Raw genomic sequence first — 21458 nt, forward strand, 5'->3', positions numbered from 1 at the left:
CAGAAACCTTCCGTAAGTAGGAAAGAAATAAAAATACATTATAATTTGGACTATTTCTGAGTAATTATCGCGGGTAATAAATCATCTGACAGTTTTGATTGTGTCTCTGTTGTGTTCTAGTCTGAATGGTTTAAAGAGCTGCTTTCAGTGCCGCTCCATCTTCGCCTTAACAGATATAAACATTCAATAAAAAATAAATCGATTTTCAATCAGTGTTTTGCACCAAACAGTTAATAATAATAAACACGTTTTCACTGAGGCTCTGTAAGAGCCTTATGAATGAAATAAGTAATTATTGATATGACAGGAGCAGCGGCTTTGACACTTAGGTGTGTCGACGTGGGAGTGACGTCACCAGGTATGAATGGGAAGGATACTGGCTTTGTGTGTATTAGGAAGCGGTGAGTGGGGCGGTCAGTCCTTGCAAAGTTTGGAACCTGATCATCAAAATGGAATAAATCGATAATTGTGACAGAACAAAGAAAAGGTTTGGAGCTGATTGATACACGGACAGATGAGATTCCCCGAGTTAACCCAGTGCGGCCCTTTACCATCATTAGTTTGTCGTGTGTTTAATAATAAAAACTTGTTAACAGTAAAAACTGTTTGGTGCAAAACACTGATTGAAAATCGATTTATTTTTTATTGAATGTTTATATCTGTTAAGGCGAAGATGGAGCGGCACTGAAAGCAGCTCTTTAAACCATTCAGACTACGAACACAACAGAGACACAATCAAAACTGTCAGATGATTTATTACCCGCGATAATTACTCAGAAATAGTCCAAATTATAATGTATTTTTATTTCTTTCCTACTTACGGAAGGTTTCTGTTTATATCGTAGGTTTGTGGTGCCTTTCTATCCTAAAGAAAGATATAAAACTTCAGATATTTCACAAAAAGATACTAAAATTCATGGAAATACCTCACATAACCTTATATTAAAGCAGAAAGTACAGCGCCCACCGTAGGAAAGGCTTGCAGTATTCAATTATGCTGCATAACTGACCAGTACAGTATTGCGAGGTAACGCAAAAGTTTTGCGAGGTAACGCAAAAGTTTTGCGAGGTAACGCAAAAGGTTTTGCGAGGGAACGCAAAAGTTTTGCGAGGTAACGCAAAAGAAAAAAAATTCCCCATGTCCCCTAGAGGGCTCCGTAAGATACTTAACAGCCTGTGGGAACAGAATTAACATTATGTTCTTCAGGCAACCTACACTATCACGTCATTCCAGTTCTTACCTGTTCAAGATGAGCGTGCAACGTTTTCCATAGGAGTGTAACCGCCAGGGGGCGCTGCGTCCTCCACTCTGAAAGGAGTCATATGTGACGCAACCAAAAGGGGGGAAGGCCTTGTGTACAAGTCTTCGCTCCCATTCATGTAGAGTGCTGAGCTGTAGCAGCCATCGCAGAGTCCAGTCGCGCCACATCTTCGTTAAAGCAGAGAGCCTCGCCCTCCCAGACAGACAGAAAGAAGGTGTAGGTGAGATCTTTATTTTGTTTTTAGGAGGACCGCTTGTCTAATGTTGTGGGTTTCTTGCGTTTTCTCTTTTGTCGTAGTCGAGGTCCAGACGGTTGCTGCAGGGCTTTGAGAAAGGAGAAGCAATAGCTTAGATAAGTGAGAGGAAGCCATGTGAAAAAATATTTCCTTACTCAACCCCACAGTCGGCATAAACGTCAGCTTGTTGTGTTTCCTTGTTGAGGTTGAATTGGGTTAAAGGTTGTTGCTAAAAGACTGTTTGCGTCGTCATGACCTGAGGGCTTGGGAGCTTGTTTGGCCTGCAGACTCCACAAGACAAAGTTTGCGCTTTTTAGTTGCTGAAATGCACAATTCAGTGCTACGCCTACTGGGACAGACGGCTTAATATTTTATTTTTGAAATTCCTCCACTAAAAAAAAATACATTAGGGAAATGGCTCGACTGTCATTTTATTGTATTTTGTTTTAGGATTCATTTAATAACCTGTATGTAAATATTGTTGCCATTTCTCAGAGCATGAATGTAGGCAAAAGTCCAAGTAGAGGTCATTCACTGGACAAATCACTTGTCAGCTTCTTTACAGCACATAATTTATCCTGTTATTAAGTAATGTAATAATGCGAAGTGTGGACAGTTTTCTTCGCGTCTAATTATCGCAGTTTTGCAACTTTTAGAAATGTTAAATGTGTTAAAATGTCACCTGCCTGTTGAAGGTCAGTAATACCTGTCTGGTCACTGTGTCCCCAAGGTACGAGCATGATTAGATTTCAAACAAAAGTCATTGCTTTCCAACTTAAGGTTTGGTTTAGTATGGAAATTGATATACAAATGACCCTATTTTAAGTTAACCACGTGGGCGGCGTGGTTAACTTAAAATAGGTGATGGTGATGGAATACCGGACACGTTACCTATGTATTTTATGGTGAAATTGTTCATAAAAATGCTCCAGCTGATATTAGGTGCTGCAAAAGGGTTTTTAGCAGGTGGATGCTGACGTTTCTAGTAGCATTATTCAAATCGCCTCCACACAGCGTCTGGAAACAGGAGGGTGAGCCACATATTTTATCAGCGTTTGCCTTTGTTTTCGTATCTGCTTTTTCAAACAGAAAGAAAAGAAAAACGTAATCTGTTTGTTTTTAAACCATAAAGCCAGCAGTGCACTCCTGATTGCTGCATCGTCATCACAAATGACCGGGTTTGCTGGTTTACGAGGCGTTTTGCTCACCGTTGGCAGTTTTCTCCCTGTTTCTAAGCGGCGCAGCGCTGCGACCTTTCCCCTAGTTTCTGCAGCACAGGGTGGATCATGTGATGCTTCAGAGTGGCTGGGGGAAGGGACTGGCTGCTCAAACACTGCTGCTCTGTGGATGCTGCTCTGCTCCTTCCGACCACTGCTAGGGTAGACACGACGCGTCCTGATTTCAGAATGCACAAATCAAACCGCGAAATAGCAGCTTTGCAGGGACGTGCAGATGTATTCCTCTCTTCAAACATGGCTGAAACAGGGGAAATATGACTAAAGCTCTAGATTCTGAAATGCGTTTCTCGCCACAGAAGTTGACAAACTTGCAGTATTTAATATTTTAGATGCGCTGACCATGTGATATCTGGTCTTCTGTGAGGTCTGACCAATTTTACTTCCAAATGCTATATATAACATGCATGGAGGAAAAAAGGTGCCAGAATACAACAGAGTATTCCCCTGTTGTATATCAAAAATCATGTCCGCAACTATTTGATGTAAATCAAACTAAAAGAGCCAATTCAAGTACATGCTGTTGGTCTATCTATAGATTGATAGTATAGTGCAACTTATTGATGATACTATCCAAAATAATTATTAGATAATCTTCAATATAGCAAATTTTTCTGGCTGTGAGCAGTGATTGGCAGGTCAAATAGTGAAAGATCAGGCTTTTTATTTCTATTAGTTAAGATTAGGGGTGCATAACATCTGGAAAACATTCAGTGGCTGAATATTAACATTATAGATTATATTTAACTCATATTTTCTTTACTTTCTTTTTTACCCACCTCTCTTTGTGAGCTGAAGTGTCTAAAACACTAAAAATATACAGTGTGGGCATCAGGTGCATTGAAAGTCTACCCAATAGGCCAAAAATAAAACTTTTTGGGGTTGGTAGGCCTTTCTCAAAAGTGACAAGTGTCCAACAAAGGGCAAAAGAAACATACTGGACAAATGACTGCACAGATATAACAGCTAATGTAATGTAAACAGGATGGGTTACTTAATAATTTGTTTGGACTGTGAGAGGAAGCCAGAGTACCTGGGAAAAACTCATGCATGTGGAGAACTGCTGCCAACTGTCCCATCATGCAACATGTCTAGATAGTTTTAGTTTATATATATATATATATTCAGAACTTATGATAAATTTAAATGTGTGAAGATGTTGTCTTCAAAAAAGCAAAACACAATCTTTAAAGCACAAGTATTAATTGGCATTGTGATTATAGTGTTCTTTTCTCATGTTAATTAATCTTTTGAGTTTTAAGATTTTTTTAGCATCTTATTCAGTCTTATGTTTTTTTTTGCAGAGAATCCAATGTGATTGAATTGGATAATGCCCACTGTTATCACGGAATGTGGACTAGTGACTTTAAAGAACTGTGGCAGTAGCTGATCAATATGAGACATTGTTCTCTTTTCTTTCTGAGCTATTTCCAGCCTCATGCAGATATCGACATATTGGGACTGAATGTGTGCTATGATGCAACAGTTCTGCAAATCACCTAACCATGTTTAACTCTGATCTTCACACTGTGTAATTATTCCACCTACATAGTTATTAAACAGAAATGTTGCATGAAAAGGAATAGGACTGCATGGCATTATTAAAATGTCAGATATCACATTTAAAATGGTTAAATTCCTCAATCACAATATGAGTTACAATAAAGTGATTAAATTTAAAGATGTTTTTATTCAATCAATAATTTTTTTTTTGTTACTTGAAATGACATAGGCATCAACCGAAAGATAAAACAATGTACAAAAACAATTCATTATTTTCATCTACAGCAATAAATTGCTGTAGGAATTTACAGCAATTTAAAAATACGACTGGAAAATATTTACATTTTGTCAAATTAAAAGGTTAATTTTAATCTGTGAGGGGTATAAATACATTTGTGCCTAATTGTAAATGGCAACACGGGAAACAATTGCAATTTGCAATGTAAAAAAACTCAGTTGAGCTTTTAAGTGTAATACAGTTGCTAAATGTATTGGCAAAACATCTAAATATATTTTAAAACCTTTGCTACTGTAAACAAAAGCTAATTGCATTTCACTCTTATAATTAACTAATGTCATTTGCTTTCTTTGCAGTATTGATACTAGGCAAAATCAAGCTGCTGAATGATGATGCACATTGTGACATATTTGTTTTGTTTGTTATTTCAGTGACTTTACTTTAGAGCAGCCACCATGGCAGAAGCGCATCAGGCGGTGGCCTTTCAGTTCACCGTCAGCCCCGATGGCATCGACCTACATTTGTGCCACGAGGCTCTACGCCAGGTCTACCTCTCTGGCCTCCACTCCTGGAAGAAAAGGTTCGTTCGCTTCAAGGTAAGAGTTGCTGGATATGCTGAAGGGCAATGTCCAGATGGTTATCTGCAAAGAAAAAACAGTATTGACAAAGTAACTTCTTCATCTGGTTGATGTGTCCTGAACTCCCTTTTTCACTGCAGAGCCTGGCTTCAAAGCCGGGCTGAGCATTTTTGCATTAGCACTTCATGCCCTGTCCCACTCTACTCTCGAGCCTGCCAGACAGGTCTGGTTTGGAGTCAGCTGTTGATTGGTGCATTTCGCTGCGGGGCGGGACAGAGCCGAGTCTTCTTCCAGATCTCTGGGTCAGAGGAGCGCTCTTTCTCGATGTCTGTAATTTTAACATGCGACACCAAAAAATCCCATCATAATCTATTTTTACCTGTAAGTTTTTAAACGATAATGATGACATTTTCAATTGCATTTTTTTTTTTTTTCGGTTGAAATAATATTCAAAAAGCTGTACGGAGGATCCACATCATGTCATCACACATCAAGCAGATAAATGTATGTAGATTTTTTGGCAGTGAGAAAAAAAAACATACATTGATGTTTCTCCAATGACTGCATACAGACAATAAAATTAAATGATTGCAAAAATTCTGAGGTAAATGTTTCCCTCAGCTTTCTTGCTGACAAGTGCGTACAGAAAGAGCTGGACGCGACAAACAAAAACGAAAATATTCCTCGATCTCTGGGGAAATCGCTTCGGCAGCTTTCGCTGAAATTTGATTGACATGACCACCACTGGTCACCTTCGAAGCGACACTTTGCTCAATGCAAAACAACCAGGTCTGGGCTAAAGGGGGTCAGGCTGCAGTGCAAAAAGGCCTCTTTTCCAGTTTCTGGGTTTCTTTGCCTTAGTTTACAGGCAACAGAAACTTTCGACTGTCCACAGCACTATTCTGCCATACTGTAAATCTCTTTACTGTGGTGTTACTGTAAACTGTTACACCAGAAGGTTACCCCTGTCTGACACGAACTGCAAACAGTGACAGTAACCTTCCTGAGTGTTCTTTGTGTCCTCGCCTTTGGCCTAGTGGTTTTACACACAGTCACACTGAATCATTCAAAGACTTGCCACCTTTTTTTTTAATAGGCAATTAGTGTCTTTATCACCACGTGTGTTACAACATTTTACAGATTGTTAATCACAGCTTCTGAGTTTATGTTTCATTTTTACAGAATGGGGTGATGACTGGTGTGTACCCGGGCAGCCCGGGTGGGTTCATGGTAGTGGTCGTGTCATACATGTCATACAACAAATACAAACAACTGGATCCTTCTATGGGATTGATTGCCAAACTTGGCCAACACATACCTATCAGGTGAGTATGGTGTTGTTCTCAGTAAATAAACAGAAACGGTAACAACACCAATAAAACAACAGGCCGCTGAAGATTGGCCAAGAACTGTCAGCGATACTTTTTTATCCACAACACTTCTTTATTAGTTTTCTTCCGCGCCTTCTGTTTGATAACGATGTTAATCCCGATTAGGGAACATGTTGTGCTCTCTTGAATCCCATAGTACACCCTTTATCAACAAAGATGAGTGCTCTCCTCATTCAGTTTTTATTCTATAACATACAGCCAACTTGGGGCGCTGGAAATCCTTTGTAGTTTGGTTTTGTTGCATAATCTAAGAATATGTGGTGATGAAAGTCCTGTGTTTTTTAATGACGACCACACAGCGTTTATGATTTAATGAGTTGTGTTGTGTGTCTGCATGTGCACATGTCGGTTTGAATAATGCAACTGTTATCACTCATAATGCAAGCTGTCTTTGTTGACTTTAGACTAGGCCTTGTCTCACAGCTGCTGTGTGGCTCTTATTCTCCTGTGTTAATTGCGTGCTGCACAACACACTAGACTGGGATTTTTCTAAAAGTTCAGTTCTCCAAGGATCTTAGACACAATATTATGTCATATTTATTTTTGTCACATTTTACTTTCTAATGAACCTTTTTTTTTATAACATTAAGATGTGCCACTGAAAGCTTTTTATTCTTTTCTTCTCCTCTACCTGCAGCCGATACATGTCCACAGATAGCCAGAGGATACTTGGAGGGGTTCTGGTGGGTACGGGCCTCTGGGTCACCATCATAATGATCATGAGGAATGTTCTGAAGAGCCTGCTGTCATGGCACGGCTGGATGGAGTCACGCCACGGCTCTCTGCCTTTTGGTACTCGTTTGTGGCTGGTGAGATGTTGACGTCCTTTTTCAGCCTTACAAGGATCAGCTTAAGGAAAAAATATGTGAATAATATCTGTCTATAACAAAAGTTACATTTGGTACTTTTTCTTCGTCTATTTTTTCATTAGACTTATTTGTTTTGTATAATTTTACGTAAATGCTCTATATGCTTTCTTTTTTATAAAGGCAGGGGAAAAGTATGCAATTTAATTTGAGTATTTTCCAGGTTTGGATGAATATGGGAGAAAATAAAAGTACTAAAACATTTCTTTATTTCCAGAATTTATTTTGTATCTCGTTACATAAAAACTCCATCTATCCCTCCTTCTAAAATATTCGTTCTGTGGTTTTACACATTACATTTTTTTAAAGCCTGACCAGTGTACAAATATGTCATAAGTTCATAGCAAACACTTGTGCTTGCATTATAAAAAGGATTAATATCTTGGAAAATTTAAGTTTAGGAAAGTACAGAGTTGGGAAATATCAAAGGGTTAGAAATGTAATGTCTGTTAATATTGTTGGTAATTTAAATCTTGTTTGGTCTTATCAAAATTACAAACTAGCTTGTTGTTTTTTAGCCCTTTTTAGCTTAGGGCTTTAAGTACATATTTACATTTTGTATTCTACTCTTCAAAGAACAGATAAAGCAGAACTCTAACTTTGTCCTTATCTTTTCTATGTGTTCAGATATTGGTGAAGGTGTTCTCTGGCAGAAAGCCATTACTCTACAGTTTCCAGAACTCTCTCCCTCGGCTACCTCTTCCCACTGTCGAGGACACATGCAGAAGGGTAATCTTCCATTCCACTTGCTTTTGAGTTTGTACTTAGTTTGTGCCTATTTATTACACATAGTGCTTTTAGAGTTAGAAGGGAGATTATATTTGTGTTTTTGAGGAGTAGTAGAAAAACACACTAAAATGTTGAAAATCCTGCACAAAGATTTTTTTTATTTTTTTATTATTTTGAGCGACAGCAAAAAGAGCTTTCCAGGTTTTGTGGTATTTTTAACCACTCTCTTTCTTAAAATAGATAATTCCTTTGTATCTCCCCGTGGGACTCTTTCTGTTGACAGTACCTGGAGTCGGTGCGCCCACTGATGGATGACGAGCAGTTTGAAAGGATGAAGGCCTTGTCAAAAGACTTTGAGAAGAATCTGGGACCCAGGGTGCAGTGGTACCTCAAACTCAAGTCCTGGTGGGCATCCAACTATGTAAGCCAGAAGGAATTTTTTCTCCTTTATTTTTTTGTTATAATTTCGCACACTGTCCTTATTATTGAATAAGCTACATCATTAAAACCAGGTTGTCTGATTATCTTATACTATTGCTTTTTATCCTTTCTGCATATCTGGCACAGGTTAGTGACTGGTGGGAAGAGTATATTTACCTGAGAGGCCGTGGACCCATCATGGTCAACAGCAACTATTATGCCATGGTGAGTCACCTGTCTTCAGGTTGCAAGAAGTGATCTGGTGTTCCTTTTTTTTTTCTTTTTAATAATTTATTAAATTATTTTTGCCTCTTCTTTATTTTCAGAACTTGTTAAACTTTTTTTTTTCCAAATAAATGAAACACTTATTTCTCAAGGTGAGATTTTCAAAAGGTTAACTGTCAGATTAACATTTTGAAACAAATCTCACATTTCTCATCGGCTTGTCATGCTTCTAACAGTGAGGCATAAATTATCATGCGTTAGCCCAAAGAAAGCTTCATTATTCTAATACACTTTATTTTCTTGATTTTCTTTAATTTCTTGATGAGATGTCAAATATCCAGCAATAATTATGTCACGATCCTGTTGATGGCTACCAAAAAAATCTCGTGAAGGATACGCAACTTGCTTTTTCATTCTGGAAGAACTGTTCACATGCATCATTAAAAGCTCAAATTTATTTTGACATTTATGCCCATCGTGAGTGCATGTAAACTTCTGGCCAAACTCAGTCATTATAGTGATTACAAAGAATATCATACTGCCCTTATCTTTTTTTGTAAACGTAACCTGCTGAAATGCAACTGCTGATTGATTCATTAATAAGTTAATCTTTTTTGCAGGACTTTTTGTACGTGTTCCCCACGTCCAGCCAGGCTGCCCGGGCAGGTAATGCTGTTCATTCCATCATGCTGTACAGGAGAAAACTGGACAGAGCTCAGATCAAACCAGTGAGTACAGAGCCAGTTGGTCTTTTGCCTCAATCAATTCCTTTACTAAGTTGTACTTTGTCTATGCCAATCAAGCTGTAAATGAATAATTAATAACATTATATAGGAATATGTTTGACCATACCTTATTTTATAAATGTTTAACTTTCTTTAATACATTTTATCTCAGTGGGTTTGTCCTTTACGTTCACTTTAACAACTTATTTTTCACAACCTTTTTCTTTTTCCACTTTTAGGTAAGCTTGTTATCCACAATCCTACTAATTCTGCTAATATTAGGCATGGGCTGGTTTTTAAATCCTTAAAGTGTGAAAACCTGTTGTAAAAATACCAAAATATTTACATGAAAATCTAAAACATATTGCGACAGCTTTCTTTAAAAACAAAAAAGCAATAATAATTTCCACAACTTTAAAATTAAAACTTACAGATTATTATGAGAATAATAACGCAGTGGCCACTTTGTTTTTTCGTCATTCTCGTTTAAATAAGCACTTCTCTAACCTTTATTATTCAGCTTTAAAGTCTTTCATCAAAGAGTAGAAAAACAATTAGATTTTTCTGTATTTGTCCTGCTGTTTAAATTTAATTCAGATCTCTGATCAATTGATTAGTTAATATCTGTGAAACGTGTTTATTTTAAGCCAGACTTGTGTTAAAAATTGGAACAAAATTTTACTCCTATGTATTTTTAAATGTTTACAGTTTGGATTGTAATTATTTTGTGTTTTACTTTTTATGAAGTGGCAATAATATAACTGGCTGGTTAATTGATCCTGTTTTCAACTATTTATCTGTAATGCTATTAGTTTGCCAATAGTAGTTTCAAAATAGTGTCACCTTATTAAAAATATGTTTTAGTTAAATCGATTGTTCATTGATTTAACAAAAAATTTTCAAACTGACAATTTTTTTTATTTTTTGTCAGTAAGGGGGCAGGATAGTAGTCTTCTTTCAACCAGCTGACTAGCAGTGCGCAGCAACAGTTGGAGGCAGGGAGCTTGGTCCTACTCTCAGCTTGAAAATGCCGAAGGAAAAGAAAAAAAGTCCAGAAATTCCTCAGGAATCTCATAAATAGAATTTAAAATGTATAAATAGAATGACAAAAGACTTTAATGGTTTTGAAACTGTAACATTTTAAAACCTTGATATACCTCGATGCTAGTAAGTAGCCCATACCCGATGCATATTAACCCATCTGACTGTCCTACTCTTTAACTTTTAAAACCTCTGAGCTTTTTTGCTTTTCCTACTGGAAACACACAGTAGTGATAGCCGGCAATGCTTTGTTGTTTCCAGTTGCTAACACTAACTCACCGTCATTGGTTTAATTTTTTGATTATGATCTTTTCAGCATGCCTGTTAGAATTTTCATTCTTACCACAAAGTCGAAATGAATAGTTTGTTCTAAAATCAGTTGTTTGAATTTATATACAAATTCAAATGCATGAGCTCGCTGTGTTACACGCTCACGTTTGGTTGTTTCTGTTCTACTGTTTTGTTCTTTCGTTTTGACGGACGCTGCGTTAGATATACTTGCTGGCCAACAAGGTACCTCTGTGTTCTGCTCAGTGGGAGCGAATGTTTAACACCTCCCGCATCCCCGGTGTGGAGACAGGTAAGAGGAGGGCACAGCCGCCTTGCCCTCAGATCCTCAGCCATGTGACCCTACAGCCCTTGGAAACAGTGACTCTATCACTCATTCCCATCAGCACAACCCTGAAACAGTCCCATAGATCTCATAGTACTATTTCAATTAGTTTTTAATTGTCCAAAGTCTATTTAATTGTAAATAAAACCTTCTCGTTGCATCAGGGTTTTGATGGTGGCACTGAGATGGCAGCCAACTGGTTTCTGGTCCTTGCCTCTTTTCCTCTGAGGTTCTCCTTCCTAAATCCATTTTAATTCCTACTCCACTACATCCATGCTCTCCTCCATTTAGTCGTGTGTCTGCCGCTTCGTCTCTGGGGTTTTTAGTGATTTACTTTTATCATCTCTGTCTTTTTTTTTCACTCTCCCCTTTTGCTTTTCAGCTCATGCTCCTACAAACTATTCCCATGTGCTCAGCCCAATTCGAGCGTATGTTCAACACGACTCGTGTCCCAGGTGTAGAGACAGGTAGAGTCTTTAGCAGTGTCACCTCCTCCACTCTTCTCCTGCTGTCCTTCACAACAGGGCATTTCTGTGTTTGAATTAGAAATAATCAAACTTCCATGAATTAATAATGCATGCGTACATAAAAATGCACATTCAAGTTTTAATTTGCATGAGACTCGAAGCCAGTTTCTCTGTTTTGAAAAAAACTCATTGTATTCAGGTGTTCCAATCCGGTCCCAGTCAAACCTAGACATGTAGACGTGAAAGAATAGGTTGCTCCCAGAAACAGCTGCCGAGGCCATAGTGAACAGAGGTAGCCAACTTTCTGCAGAGCCAAATCTGATTTAGTCTTCAGATTAGCTCAACAACAGCATGGAGTGGACTTTGATGGCCAACTATTTGCATTCAAAGCTTATATCACTGACTACAATGCAAATTATTGGACTTCACTCTAACGTGTTCAACTTTATATGTCTCAGAAATGTCTGAATCACATGATATTTCTGATATCACACTGCCCCATTTCAGAAGGTTAATGTGAATAACAAAAATCAGGACTACCGCCAAAATGTAGTGGCGGTAGTCACTTATCTTAAAGATTAGTTAGGGTATAAGTAGATATTTCAACATGTATGTAAAAAAACAAACAAAAAAAAGGAAACATTCACCGATGTTATTGCACATTGCATGATATCCTAATGCCACCATACTTAGGTTGTTTTCTTGTGGTTTCCTCCTGGGTTTAAATACCATCTGTATATATTCTTGTCTGCTACATAAGCAATGCTTGTTTGAACACTTAATATCACCAGAAAATCATCAGTGAACTCAAAACTCAAAAGTAATTCTCTAGTTGTGTTTGTCTAGTTATGCCCTGTGCTGCTCAAACAAGCATTGCTGTAGTTCAATGTATTCCAGTCCAGCCCTTTCCCTAAATGGCTTTCCCGTTTCATTTTACTTCCTTCACATCCCTTTTCAAGTTACTTTAGTTTTGTAATTAGATGTTTGTTAACCACAAACTGCAGTTCTCCTGTAAATTTCACTCATTAAATGTTTATTTAATTAAAATTAAACTGTTTATGTCACATTGTTTTATTCATCAGTGTTGAATGGATTACTAACACAATTAGTGTTTTTAGAAATGGAACGATGTGACATTCATTATCTGTCCCTCAGTGTCTTAAAAAAACACAAAGACAAAAGTTTCTAACTTAACTTCAAAATGTAGTGATTGGAAACATAACAATAAGCATGAACTTAAAAAAATACAGTTTGACTGTCACCAAAACACATCTTTTCTCCAAACATGGTTCCAATTGTATTTGCGTCTCTGTCTCTTCTTTCCCCTCCCATGGGTACCTGTATCAGATACACTCCAGCACATGAACGAGAGCAAACACATTGCTGTGTACCATAAGGGCCGTTTCTTCAAAGTGTGGATGTTTTACGACGGACGGCTGCTGTTGCCACGGGAAATCGAGCAGCAGATGGAGAGGATCTTGGCAGATAAGTCTGAGCCGATGCCAGGAGAGGAGAAACTAGCTGCACTTACTGCAGGAGAAAGGTAGGTGGAGCAAGAGATGAAGAGACTGCAGTTGGGAAACATCCACAGCAATGTCTATTGACTACAATGGCTACAAAAAGAGCATTCAAAGATTTTCTTTCAGTTTAGAGCATAAGGTTTTTTTTTTGCAGGATCATAAATTTTTCAGGTTATTCATTTTAACGCTAGGCTTCAAAAAGTCTTAAATACATCAAAGGTTTCTGTTCTGGATTCTAGATTTAAGGTAACTATCTTGGATTTGAACATTTGTTCATAATATTTTTCTTCAGTTAACAGTTTTTGATTATTTTTTTGTTTTGTTTTTAGCTATGTGTTTACTGCCTTTCTTCATTCTGGGGTATTGTAGTTCGTCCTGAGGAATTCAGATGTTATGCTGAAGGAAAGCTACAATGATGCATAATTCAGAGCAGTTACCGGCGCAGTCCAGAAGGAATTTCAAAACATTCAGCATTCGCCTCTGAAACTGGATTATTATAGATTTTTCAGGCCAGTCATGATCTAACAAAAGAAAGGGAGGGGTAGCACCTCTTTCTACAAAAATGAAACATCTTTGTAGAGAATCTTTGTGGCTCCTGTCAGTTTATGCAGAGACCTAATTTATTTTTTGTTAGTACATGCAAAACCTTGTTTCCAGCCTTCTTGCTCTCTGCATTTAATACAGTATCAACACTTCCTTTTTCTGCTCTTTTATTTCTTTAGGACCCCATGGGCAAAGGCCCGAGAGCAGTTCTTCAAAAGCGGTAAAAACAAGCAGTCCCTGGATGCCATCGAGAAGGCGGCCTTCTTTGTAAGCCTTGATGACACCGAGCAGCGTTACGATCTAAACAACCAAGTCAAGTCTCTGGACAGTTACGCCAAGTCCCTGCTCCATGGAAAGTGCTATGACAGGTGAAGAATAACAAATAAAGATATTTTATTGTATCATGAACCATATTCAAAATGTTTATTAGTGGGCCTTGGATGTTGATTGGTTATATTTTTTTTTCAGGTGGTTTGATAAGTCCTTCAATCTGATTGTCTACAAAAACGGCACCATGGGACTGAACGCAGAGCACTCCTGGGCTGATGCTCCAATCGTTGGTCATCTGTGGGAGGTTCGGCACATGCTTTCTATGTTTTTATTGTTTAAATCAGTGCCTTTAAAACAACTTTCCTTCTTTGAACCTTTTTTACATTATAAACTCGAACCTCTATCTATATTGCTGCTAAGCTAATGGTATGTATGATGGAAAACTAATTCTTCCTTGTCCAGAGTTGATGGATGGAGCTTTACAGACGTACACCACACTTCTGGCTTTTTATGTGCCAAAGATTATGAAAACACTATTTTGGTCTATCGCATAAACCATGCGATGTTACATTACATTCAATGTAATGTAATACATTACATTGAATTTTGTGATCATCAGGTGATAAAATGTGAAAATGTTCACATGCTAGGAACATTTTTCAAACCACTACAACAAGAAAACACATTCAGTAACTATTGATCATTAATACACAAAAAATAAATGAAGGTGGGAAAAAAAATGCTAAAACATATAACATAGTCTTTTCATCTTTTCTTTTAAACCAGCATGTTCTGTCCATGGATCCTAAGCTGGGCTATACTGAGGATGGTCACTGCCAAGGGAACCCTCACCCAAACCTTCCTGGTCCCCAGAGGCTGCAATGGGACATCTCCACAGAGGTAACATTGGATACTTTACTTTTCTGAGTAAAACAGTGCATATGTTTTATTTACGTCACTTTGGCTCTTATTTTACAAACCAAACACCCGACTTTGTCCGATCTCATAGTGTCAGGAGACCATCGAGAGCTCACTGACAGTAGCCAGGGCTCTGGCAGATGATGTGGACTGCCACATAATCCCCTTCGATGACTTTGGAAAGGGGCTGATTAAGAAGTGCCGCACCAGTCCAGACGCCTTCATCCAGATTGCCTTGCAGCTGGCCCATTACAGAGTAAGTCCCAGTTGTATTTTCAGTTTCACTTTCCATGTACCAATTTACTGTACCAAAACACAAAACTCACCAGGGTGAGTCAGTGTGTTTAGCAATTGATGCAATTTCAAATTATCAACACTAGAGGGTGGTAACAACCAGGCCAAGACCCAAAGTAATTATTAAACCATTGCATGTTATTTGGATGTGCACTTTATGTATAAAAGAAAACTTCTTAATGTTGTGGTTCAGTTATATTTTTTTGTGGTATCACTGTTGAAATTGACACTAGATAATGTTCTTTCTCAACAGGACAAAGGGAAGTTCTGCCTGACATATGAAGCCTCCATGACACGGCTCTTCCGTGAGGGTCGAACAGAAACCGTGCGTTCCTGCACCATAGAGACCTGTGATTTTGTTCGTTCCATGATCAGACAGGAGACGGTGAGTTTTACTGAAGCCCTTAAACATTTTTGCAGTGCTACAGAGGGAGAATTGTTGCAATAAGAAAATCATCATCTCATTGTGGTTTTCTTCTTAACTCCTGACTGTGCAGAGAGAAGAGCGCCTCAAGTTGCTTAAAGTGGCAGCAGAGAAACACCAAAACATGTACCGCTTGGCAATGACAGGGCAGGGCATCGATCGGCACCTTTTCTGTCTCTATGTGGTTTCTAAATACCTTGGAGAGGAATCACCCTTCCTCAAGAAGGTCTGAACTATGTCTAAATATTTTTTCTGTACCTTACTTGTACAAAAAATAGTTTTTTCTTTACACTGGAGAACAATGTGTGTTTTTTCTGAACATGGGAATAAGTTGAATAACTTCCTGTGCAGGTCTTGTCTGAGCCATGGAGGTTGTCCACCAGTCAGACCCCTCTACAGCAGGTCGAGTTGTTTGATCTGGCCAGACATCCAGAGATGGTGTCCTCTGGAGGCGGATTCGGTCCAGTAAGTCCAATTTTCATCTGTCTGGAAAGTCACATTTAAAGTTTGAGGGAATGGTGGACTGTCGATCTAATGAGGCAAATTCTGTACTTTACAGCATCTTTAAAAAGTTTCCATTCTCCTTAAAGGGGACATATCATGCAAAATCCTTTAACCATTAAATAATTTTTTGTGTACTTTGAGTGTCTATGTGTGCAGAAAATGTACATTTATTTTCTCCCAGTGCTGTAAGATGGCTCTGTATTCCTTCTGGGTCACATTTCTCTGCCTGTTCATTTTTCTCAATTCCCTATTACGCTTTCTTGTCTATTATGTCAGTGCATTTACTGTGGAACTGCTAAACAAAGTCATGGATTGCTGGCTAATTGGTTTTGTGAATCTGCCATTTTATTTTATTTTTTCTTGCAGTGATTTTGTAGTCGAAGTTCAGATATGTTGAAGTTGCAAGTAGACAAGTCAAAGTGTTTGGTTTGGTTGAGTGGGGCGGATTGGAATGCTCTGCAGCCTGGAGGGGTCAGTCGGGTGTCCATGCTTGTTATGTGGACTTTTGCAAGTTTTGAGGAAGGCCACTTGTGACTTTCTCTGGATTTTTTCTCACATGTGGTAACTAATAGATGGATCTCTGTAGTTTCTCCATAGTTTCCATTGCTCTCCTTGCCTCAGTTTAGGTGAATGGCCTTATCTTCGCAGGCTTGGAGCTCTTCCGTGCGCTTTTAAATTTGTAATTATTGATAGAAAAACAAAGAGTTAGGTGTTGTTTGCATCCTTTGCCAGGTAGAATCTCCCAATGAAATTTGAGATAAAATATCAGATTTTATTTTCATTAGGTGGCTGATGATGGGTATGGTGTTTCCTACATCATCCTCGGTGAAGAGCTTATCAACTTTCACATCTCCAGCAAATACTCAAGTCAAGAAACTGTGAGTTTCCTAGTTTTAAGACATATCTTGTGCTCTTCTTTCAGGTATTTTGTCTTTCTAATGTTTTTTCTCTCTCCTTTTGGTGTTTCAGGATTCACGTCGTTTTGGTGACAACATCAAACAGTCCATGCTGGACATACTGGATCTCTTTCAGCTAGGGAAGACGGTGCCCAAGTGATGATTTTCACCATGTTTTTTTTTTTTCAGGTTTTCTGATTTATCAAAACTTCCTGTAGATTGTACAGAATCACTTTGTGGAATTGGGATTTCTATGTTAATTAATGTTACATAAATAAGGAAGGCATTAAAATGAGTCACTGTCAATATGTTGTGTAGAGATTTGCGTGTACATATTGGTTTAGGCGAGCCTCCAGCACAGGTGGTGTGCAGATCAAAGTATGTACTTGCGAAACCGAACTTTAGCGGTGCCTTAGTGACCCACTAATGTAAAAGAAAAAAGGGGCGGACATTCTAGATTGGGAACAAATCTGTGCTGTAACACTGAATAATATTCTGGTTGAAGATTTGTTCAGTAGCATCATCCAATTTTTAATGATGCTTTAAGTTGTAAGATGGTGCACTACTTTTATTAGTTTCCACCCTGTGCATGTGGGGATCATCTGCTTCCTTCTGTTGCAGCTATTGACTCACCATTACTGACTCAAACGGCAAACGTGATGTTAAATATCAGCTCGTTTTTAGGTTACACAGTGTCCACCTATTTCACTTGGTCCAGCAGATTAGATGAAAGTAAATTCTCCTAGTGGTGAAATTGTATATCTGTAATCACAAGAATCATAGATGGGAAGCTTTGATCTGATGTGTAACTCTGTCAGTGTGATTCTGAACAAAACGCAAGACAGGAAACGGGTGCCACTGTCTATTCTCCATGGCCTTTCTGTACAGTCTGTTCAGTTTTAGCTGCTATGATTTTTTATGAGGTTGCCATGAAAGCCGTTCTGATGTGTGCGTTTCATTTTCATACTCAGGTTTTGCTAAGCTACCCTGTTATCATAAGGTGCTTTCTGCAGCGCTCATTCTGGTTTCTGCGGATGATGATCCTGTTAAGTTTGTCGTTGGTATAAAGTAAAGTTTGTTTGAGAGTGAGAACTAGAATAACATAAGAGGGGAGGAAACTCGACACCATATGCTTAACTGTAACTTTTTATTCTGATTATTTAAGAAAATAATCTTTGAGATGATTTGTGAACTTTCATGGGCGATGTTTTGGTTGGTGGTAGTTGTACGGCTGTTGCCTCGTCGAAGTGTTTCAGAACCATAGCAGCCTGTTGGTCTCCAGGACTGTAGGAAAACTGAAGTTTCTCTCGAATAAACTCTCAAAAATGTTAGATTAAAGTTGGGAGTTTTATTTATATGTTGTCAATCCATTATGGTTTTTAATTTGTTTTTGTTTTGTTTAAACCTTCCTATCTCACACAAACATGCATATTTACCAGCTGAATGTGGTGAATGATGAGCACTAAGTTAAAGCTTGTTTTGATCTATGAAGATAAGTCATTTTTTGAACATGACATTTTTGTTATCGTACTTTGCCAGTCTGTCGTAGTTTGACTTTTTATCTCAGTAGATCTCATGTTTACACTGCTGCATGTTATTTGAAGATGATCTGTACATGTTTGCCTTTTAATTTAAAGTTGTGTAAAAGACAAGCAGCTGATATACCAAACAAAGTTTTAACAATAAAGTGAATGTCAGATAGCTGTACTGGTCTCATTTAGACTCTTATTTCTAGTGTGATTAACCTCATTTTTAAATGGACTTTATACTGAAAACCAGTAGTTGACATTTAGCACAGCTATTGTAATTACAAACATTGTTTTAATCACTTAATGGACTTCAGGGTCAATTTTATTTGATTACTTTTGAAGTAAATTTCTATTCTGCTCATTGTATTGTGTAGGTAAGTTTGCTCTCACCAACTTTGGTTCCCCAGAGAACATTATTAATTAAGTACTATTTGAAGAACGTGGCAAATTGGCCGGATGCTCTTTGCATCTCAAAATAAGTTTTGATTGATTTAATTGGTCTCTGTAGAGTTTGATTACTCTGTGTTTTACTCACAGTAGACAGAGTTCAGAAAAACCTTCAATTGGAGGAACGGATTAGTTCTCACCTGAAAGTCGGGTTAGACTTGTCAGAGTGGGACCAATTCACTCTGACAAGAGTAAATTGGTCAATATCACAAACATTTTTGTGATATTGAAACAATTGGATTTGAATAAAGTTTTAATTCATTCAAAATATTTGGGAGGCTTGTATATAACATCAAACAGACTAAAAGGTTAATTAAGATCATGCTTCTAAAAAATGTTCCATATGTGAAAGAAGTAATACAGTACTTCAGACTTGTTCAGTTTTGCTCAGAGTAAATATTTAAGGGGAAAAGTTTCAGTAGTAATGATTTTGCAGCATGTGATCTGTACTGTCTTTGCAATTTTTTTTTAATTGCAAAAAGGTGTTTTGGATTGAAGATTGCTGCAAACAGACCAAAGAGACTAGGTGTATAAAGGGGGAACTCAGATATTTGGCTGCCGTCAGTAGTGGCGCCAGTAGGGCACTAGAGGGAGCTATAGCTTCCCCTTGATAAGTCAGCATCTTCATAGTGCCTTCAAGAAAATATTTGCGGTCTGTGTGGTCCCTGGCAAAAACACAAAAATTAAAATAGTTAAATTCTGTTGTATTTGTCCAACTCATAGCGATAATTCCTCTGTTTATGTGAGATACAAACTAAAGTTGCAATGTATTTAACCGTTGACACAGACAATTTCTATAGGTGCTGGGTGGCTCAGTTCATAGAGCACCCTCCCAATCTGCATTCTCAATGTGGGTATCTAGGGTTGGATTCTTTGCTATTTCCTGACAATTTGCTGTTCAGTAAAGGCCACCAGTGTCATAAAAATGTGATCTTTCCATTCTCTTCAATCTCTATTTAAAGGGAAACTGGCTGGGGGCCTTACACTGACAAGTGGACAGGTGGCTTGGCTCATGTGGTTGTCGCCCAGGAACCAGTTCTGGCTCTAGGGTTATTAATAATTTATTTGTCTGAGCTCTAACAATATGTATTCAGATTAAATTTATAAAAAAAACTTTTTACAAGTGAAAATTGAGCAGAAAGAAACTGATCACATGTGAGATTTTCTATTTTACTTCTAACATACCTTGACAATGACACCTTCTTCCTCTTACTGTCGCCCCTCCCTCAGCTTCCGATGTGAGGCTGACATTTCCACCATGCATGCCTAAGGTCTTCCCAGGAGCTTACTGTGGGAATACACAAGGTCAAATCAGGAATAAAGGGTTATAACTCATATCTTTCTTAGTTTATTGTGCTTCATGATTTTAACAAGATCTTGTAGTGTACATGTTTCAAGCAGATTAAGAAGTAATCTAGGAAAAGGTGGCAAACAGCTCTTTCTGAGAATAAAATTCAAAACATGAGTAAACAAACCCACAAAGGATTGATGGCTGATTGTGCACAAGCTTTTAAACCAAATCGTACATCTAATTGGCAAACTGGAAAAGCCATTTGTTCATGAGCAGACACTGAAACCTAAAACCTTGACTTGCACTTTCTAAAAGTAGACTTTGGAGAGATCCAGGGCCTCTGCTTGTCACCAGTTTAATTCATGTGCCTCCTGCTCCACAACACACTCAAAGAAAAGTGTGGAGCCAGTGTGGCCCTATCTTGTTTTATGAGCTTTTCATGCACGCACCCGACGACTTTATTCCATTTTGTCACTCATAGTTGTTAACAGAGAACAACATTGTTCAAATTGTTGCTACTGTATGTAGTTTATATGTGCCATTCTTGATTTGTTTCTTTGGCAGGACAGCTTGTTTTTCTCGGTCCGTTGGAGAGGTTACGTAATTCTCTCTTATGCTCAAAACTAATTGGGTTGAATGTTAAATGGTTCTTCAGTGAATATGCAGAACTTCGGTGTTCTGCAGCCAGCAGTCTACGGGTGGGCGCCTTGAACCACAGCTTTTCTCGAAAGAGATCGACTATTGTGGTGGGGATTAACTTTAAATTTTTCTTAAACTCTAGACAGAAGAATCAGTAATGAACACATTCCTTTTATTTCCATGAATAGCTCCAAAGAAAACTAAAGTTATGATGATTTATAAAAAGAAACTGCAAAACGAATGAAAATGAGAAAAACAAGATTGAGCGAACTTTGAAATAAATTCGCTCAAGTCTCTCACATTGTGACTCCATCACCTCACAAACCACAGACCCACACCAACATATCAGGAGAACCTTATCCGACTGAGAACTGCACCACTTTTAAGAAGAGCCACATGAGTCTGTGATGAAGTAAAGGGTGTAAGCGGAGAGGGGGAGCTCGGTGGCGTGGAGGAACCCTGCAAGTCTGCCACCAGCTGCACCTGTCTAAGAAGCAGGGACTCACTAGGGCCTCAACATGGAGCTTGGCCAAGCGGCTGTGGGAGAGAGGAAGGTAAAGAGGGGAAGCTGAGAGACGGCAAGACTGAATATAAACCCACTGAGGATCTCTCCCACAGCCTCCACCAGACCTATAAATAACCTTCAGTAGATTCA

The 21458-nt window shown here is 38.3% G+C and overlaps 1 protein-coding gene across 3 annotated transcripts; it reads left to right on the top strand.

Moving 5' to 3' along the window:
* The first annotated feature begins 1372 nt into the window (after positions 1 to 1372).
* On the top strand, positions 1373 to 18604 carry LOC102219078 (carnitine O-palmitoyltransferase 1, liver isoform-like). 3 transcript variants are annotated; one of them, XM_023345084.1, is made up of 19 exons: positions 1373 to 1478; positions 4905 to 5069; positions 6234 to 6376; positions 7080 to 7251; positions 7936 to 8037; positions 8321 to 8458; positions 8605 to 8682; positions 9303 to 9410; positions 10941 to 11028; positions 12876 to 13071; positions 13771 to 13959; positions 14060 to 14165; positions 14648 to 14761; positions 14871 to 15035; positions 15327 to 15458; positions 15571 to 15723; positions 15849 to 15962; positions 16787 to 16879; positions 16971 to 18604. In XM_023345084.1, the coding sequence occupies exons 2-19, from the start codon at positions 4929 to 4931 to the stop codon at positions 17055 to 17057; spliced, it is 2319 nt and encodes a 772-aa protein (XP_023200852.1). In that variant the 5' UTR covers positions 1373 to 1478; positions 4905 to 4928; the 3' UTR covers positions 17058 to 18604. The 3 variants fall into 3 exon arrangements, with proteins under 3 accessions (XP_023200852.1, XP_005808901.1, XP_023200856.1); XM_005808844.2 differs by having other exon boundaries at positions 1374 to 1482; XM_023345088.1 differs by lacking the exon at positions 10941 to 11028 and adding an exon at positions 11444 to 11528 and having other exon boundaries at positions 1374 to 1482.
* The last annotated feature ends 2854 nt before the right edge of the window (positions 18605 to 21458 follow it).

Source organism: Xiphophorus maculatus, chromosome 2 (genome assembly GCF_002775205.1).
Source record: "Xiphophorus maculatus strain JP 163 A chromosome 2, X_maculatus-5.0-male, whole genome shotgun sequence".
Taxonomy (NCBI): Eukaryota; Metazoa; Chordata; class Actinopteri; order Cyprinodontiformes; family Poeciliidae; genus Xiphophorus; species Xiphophorus maculatus.

Excerpts from the sequence above, each read along its gene's own strand:
- LOC102219078 (XM_023345084.1), top strand. The coding sequence starts at position 4,929 with ATGGCAGAAGCGCATCAGGCGGTGGCCTTTCAGTTCACCGTCAGCCCC. Across the intron at positions 5,070-6,233 it reads AAAGGTTCGTTCGCTTCAAG|AATGGGGTGATGACTGGTGT; the intron begins GTAAGAGTTGCT and ends TCATTTTTACAG. Across the intron at positions 15,459-15,570 it reads CCATGATCAGACAGGAGACG|AGAGAAGAGCGCCTCAAGTT; the intron begins GTGAGTTTTACT and ends CTGACTGTGCAG.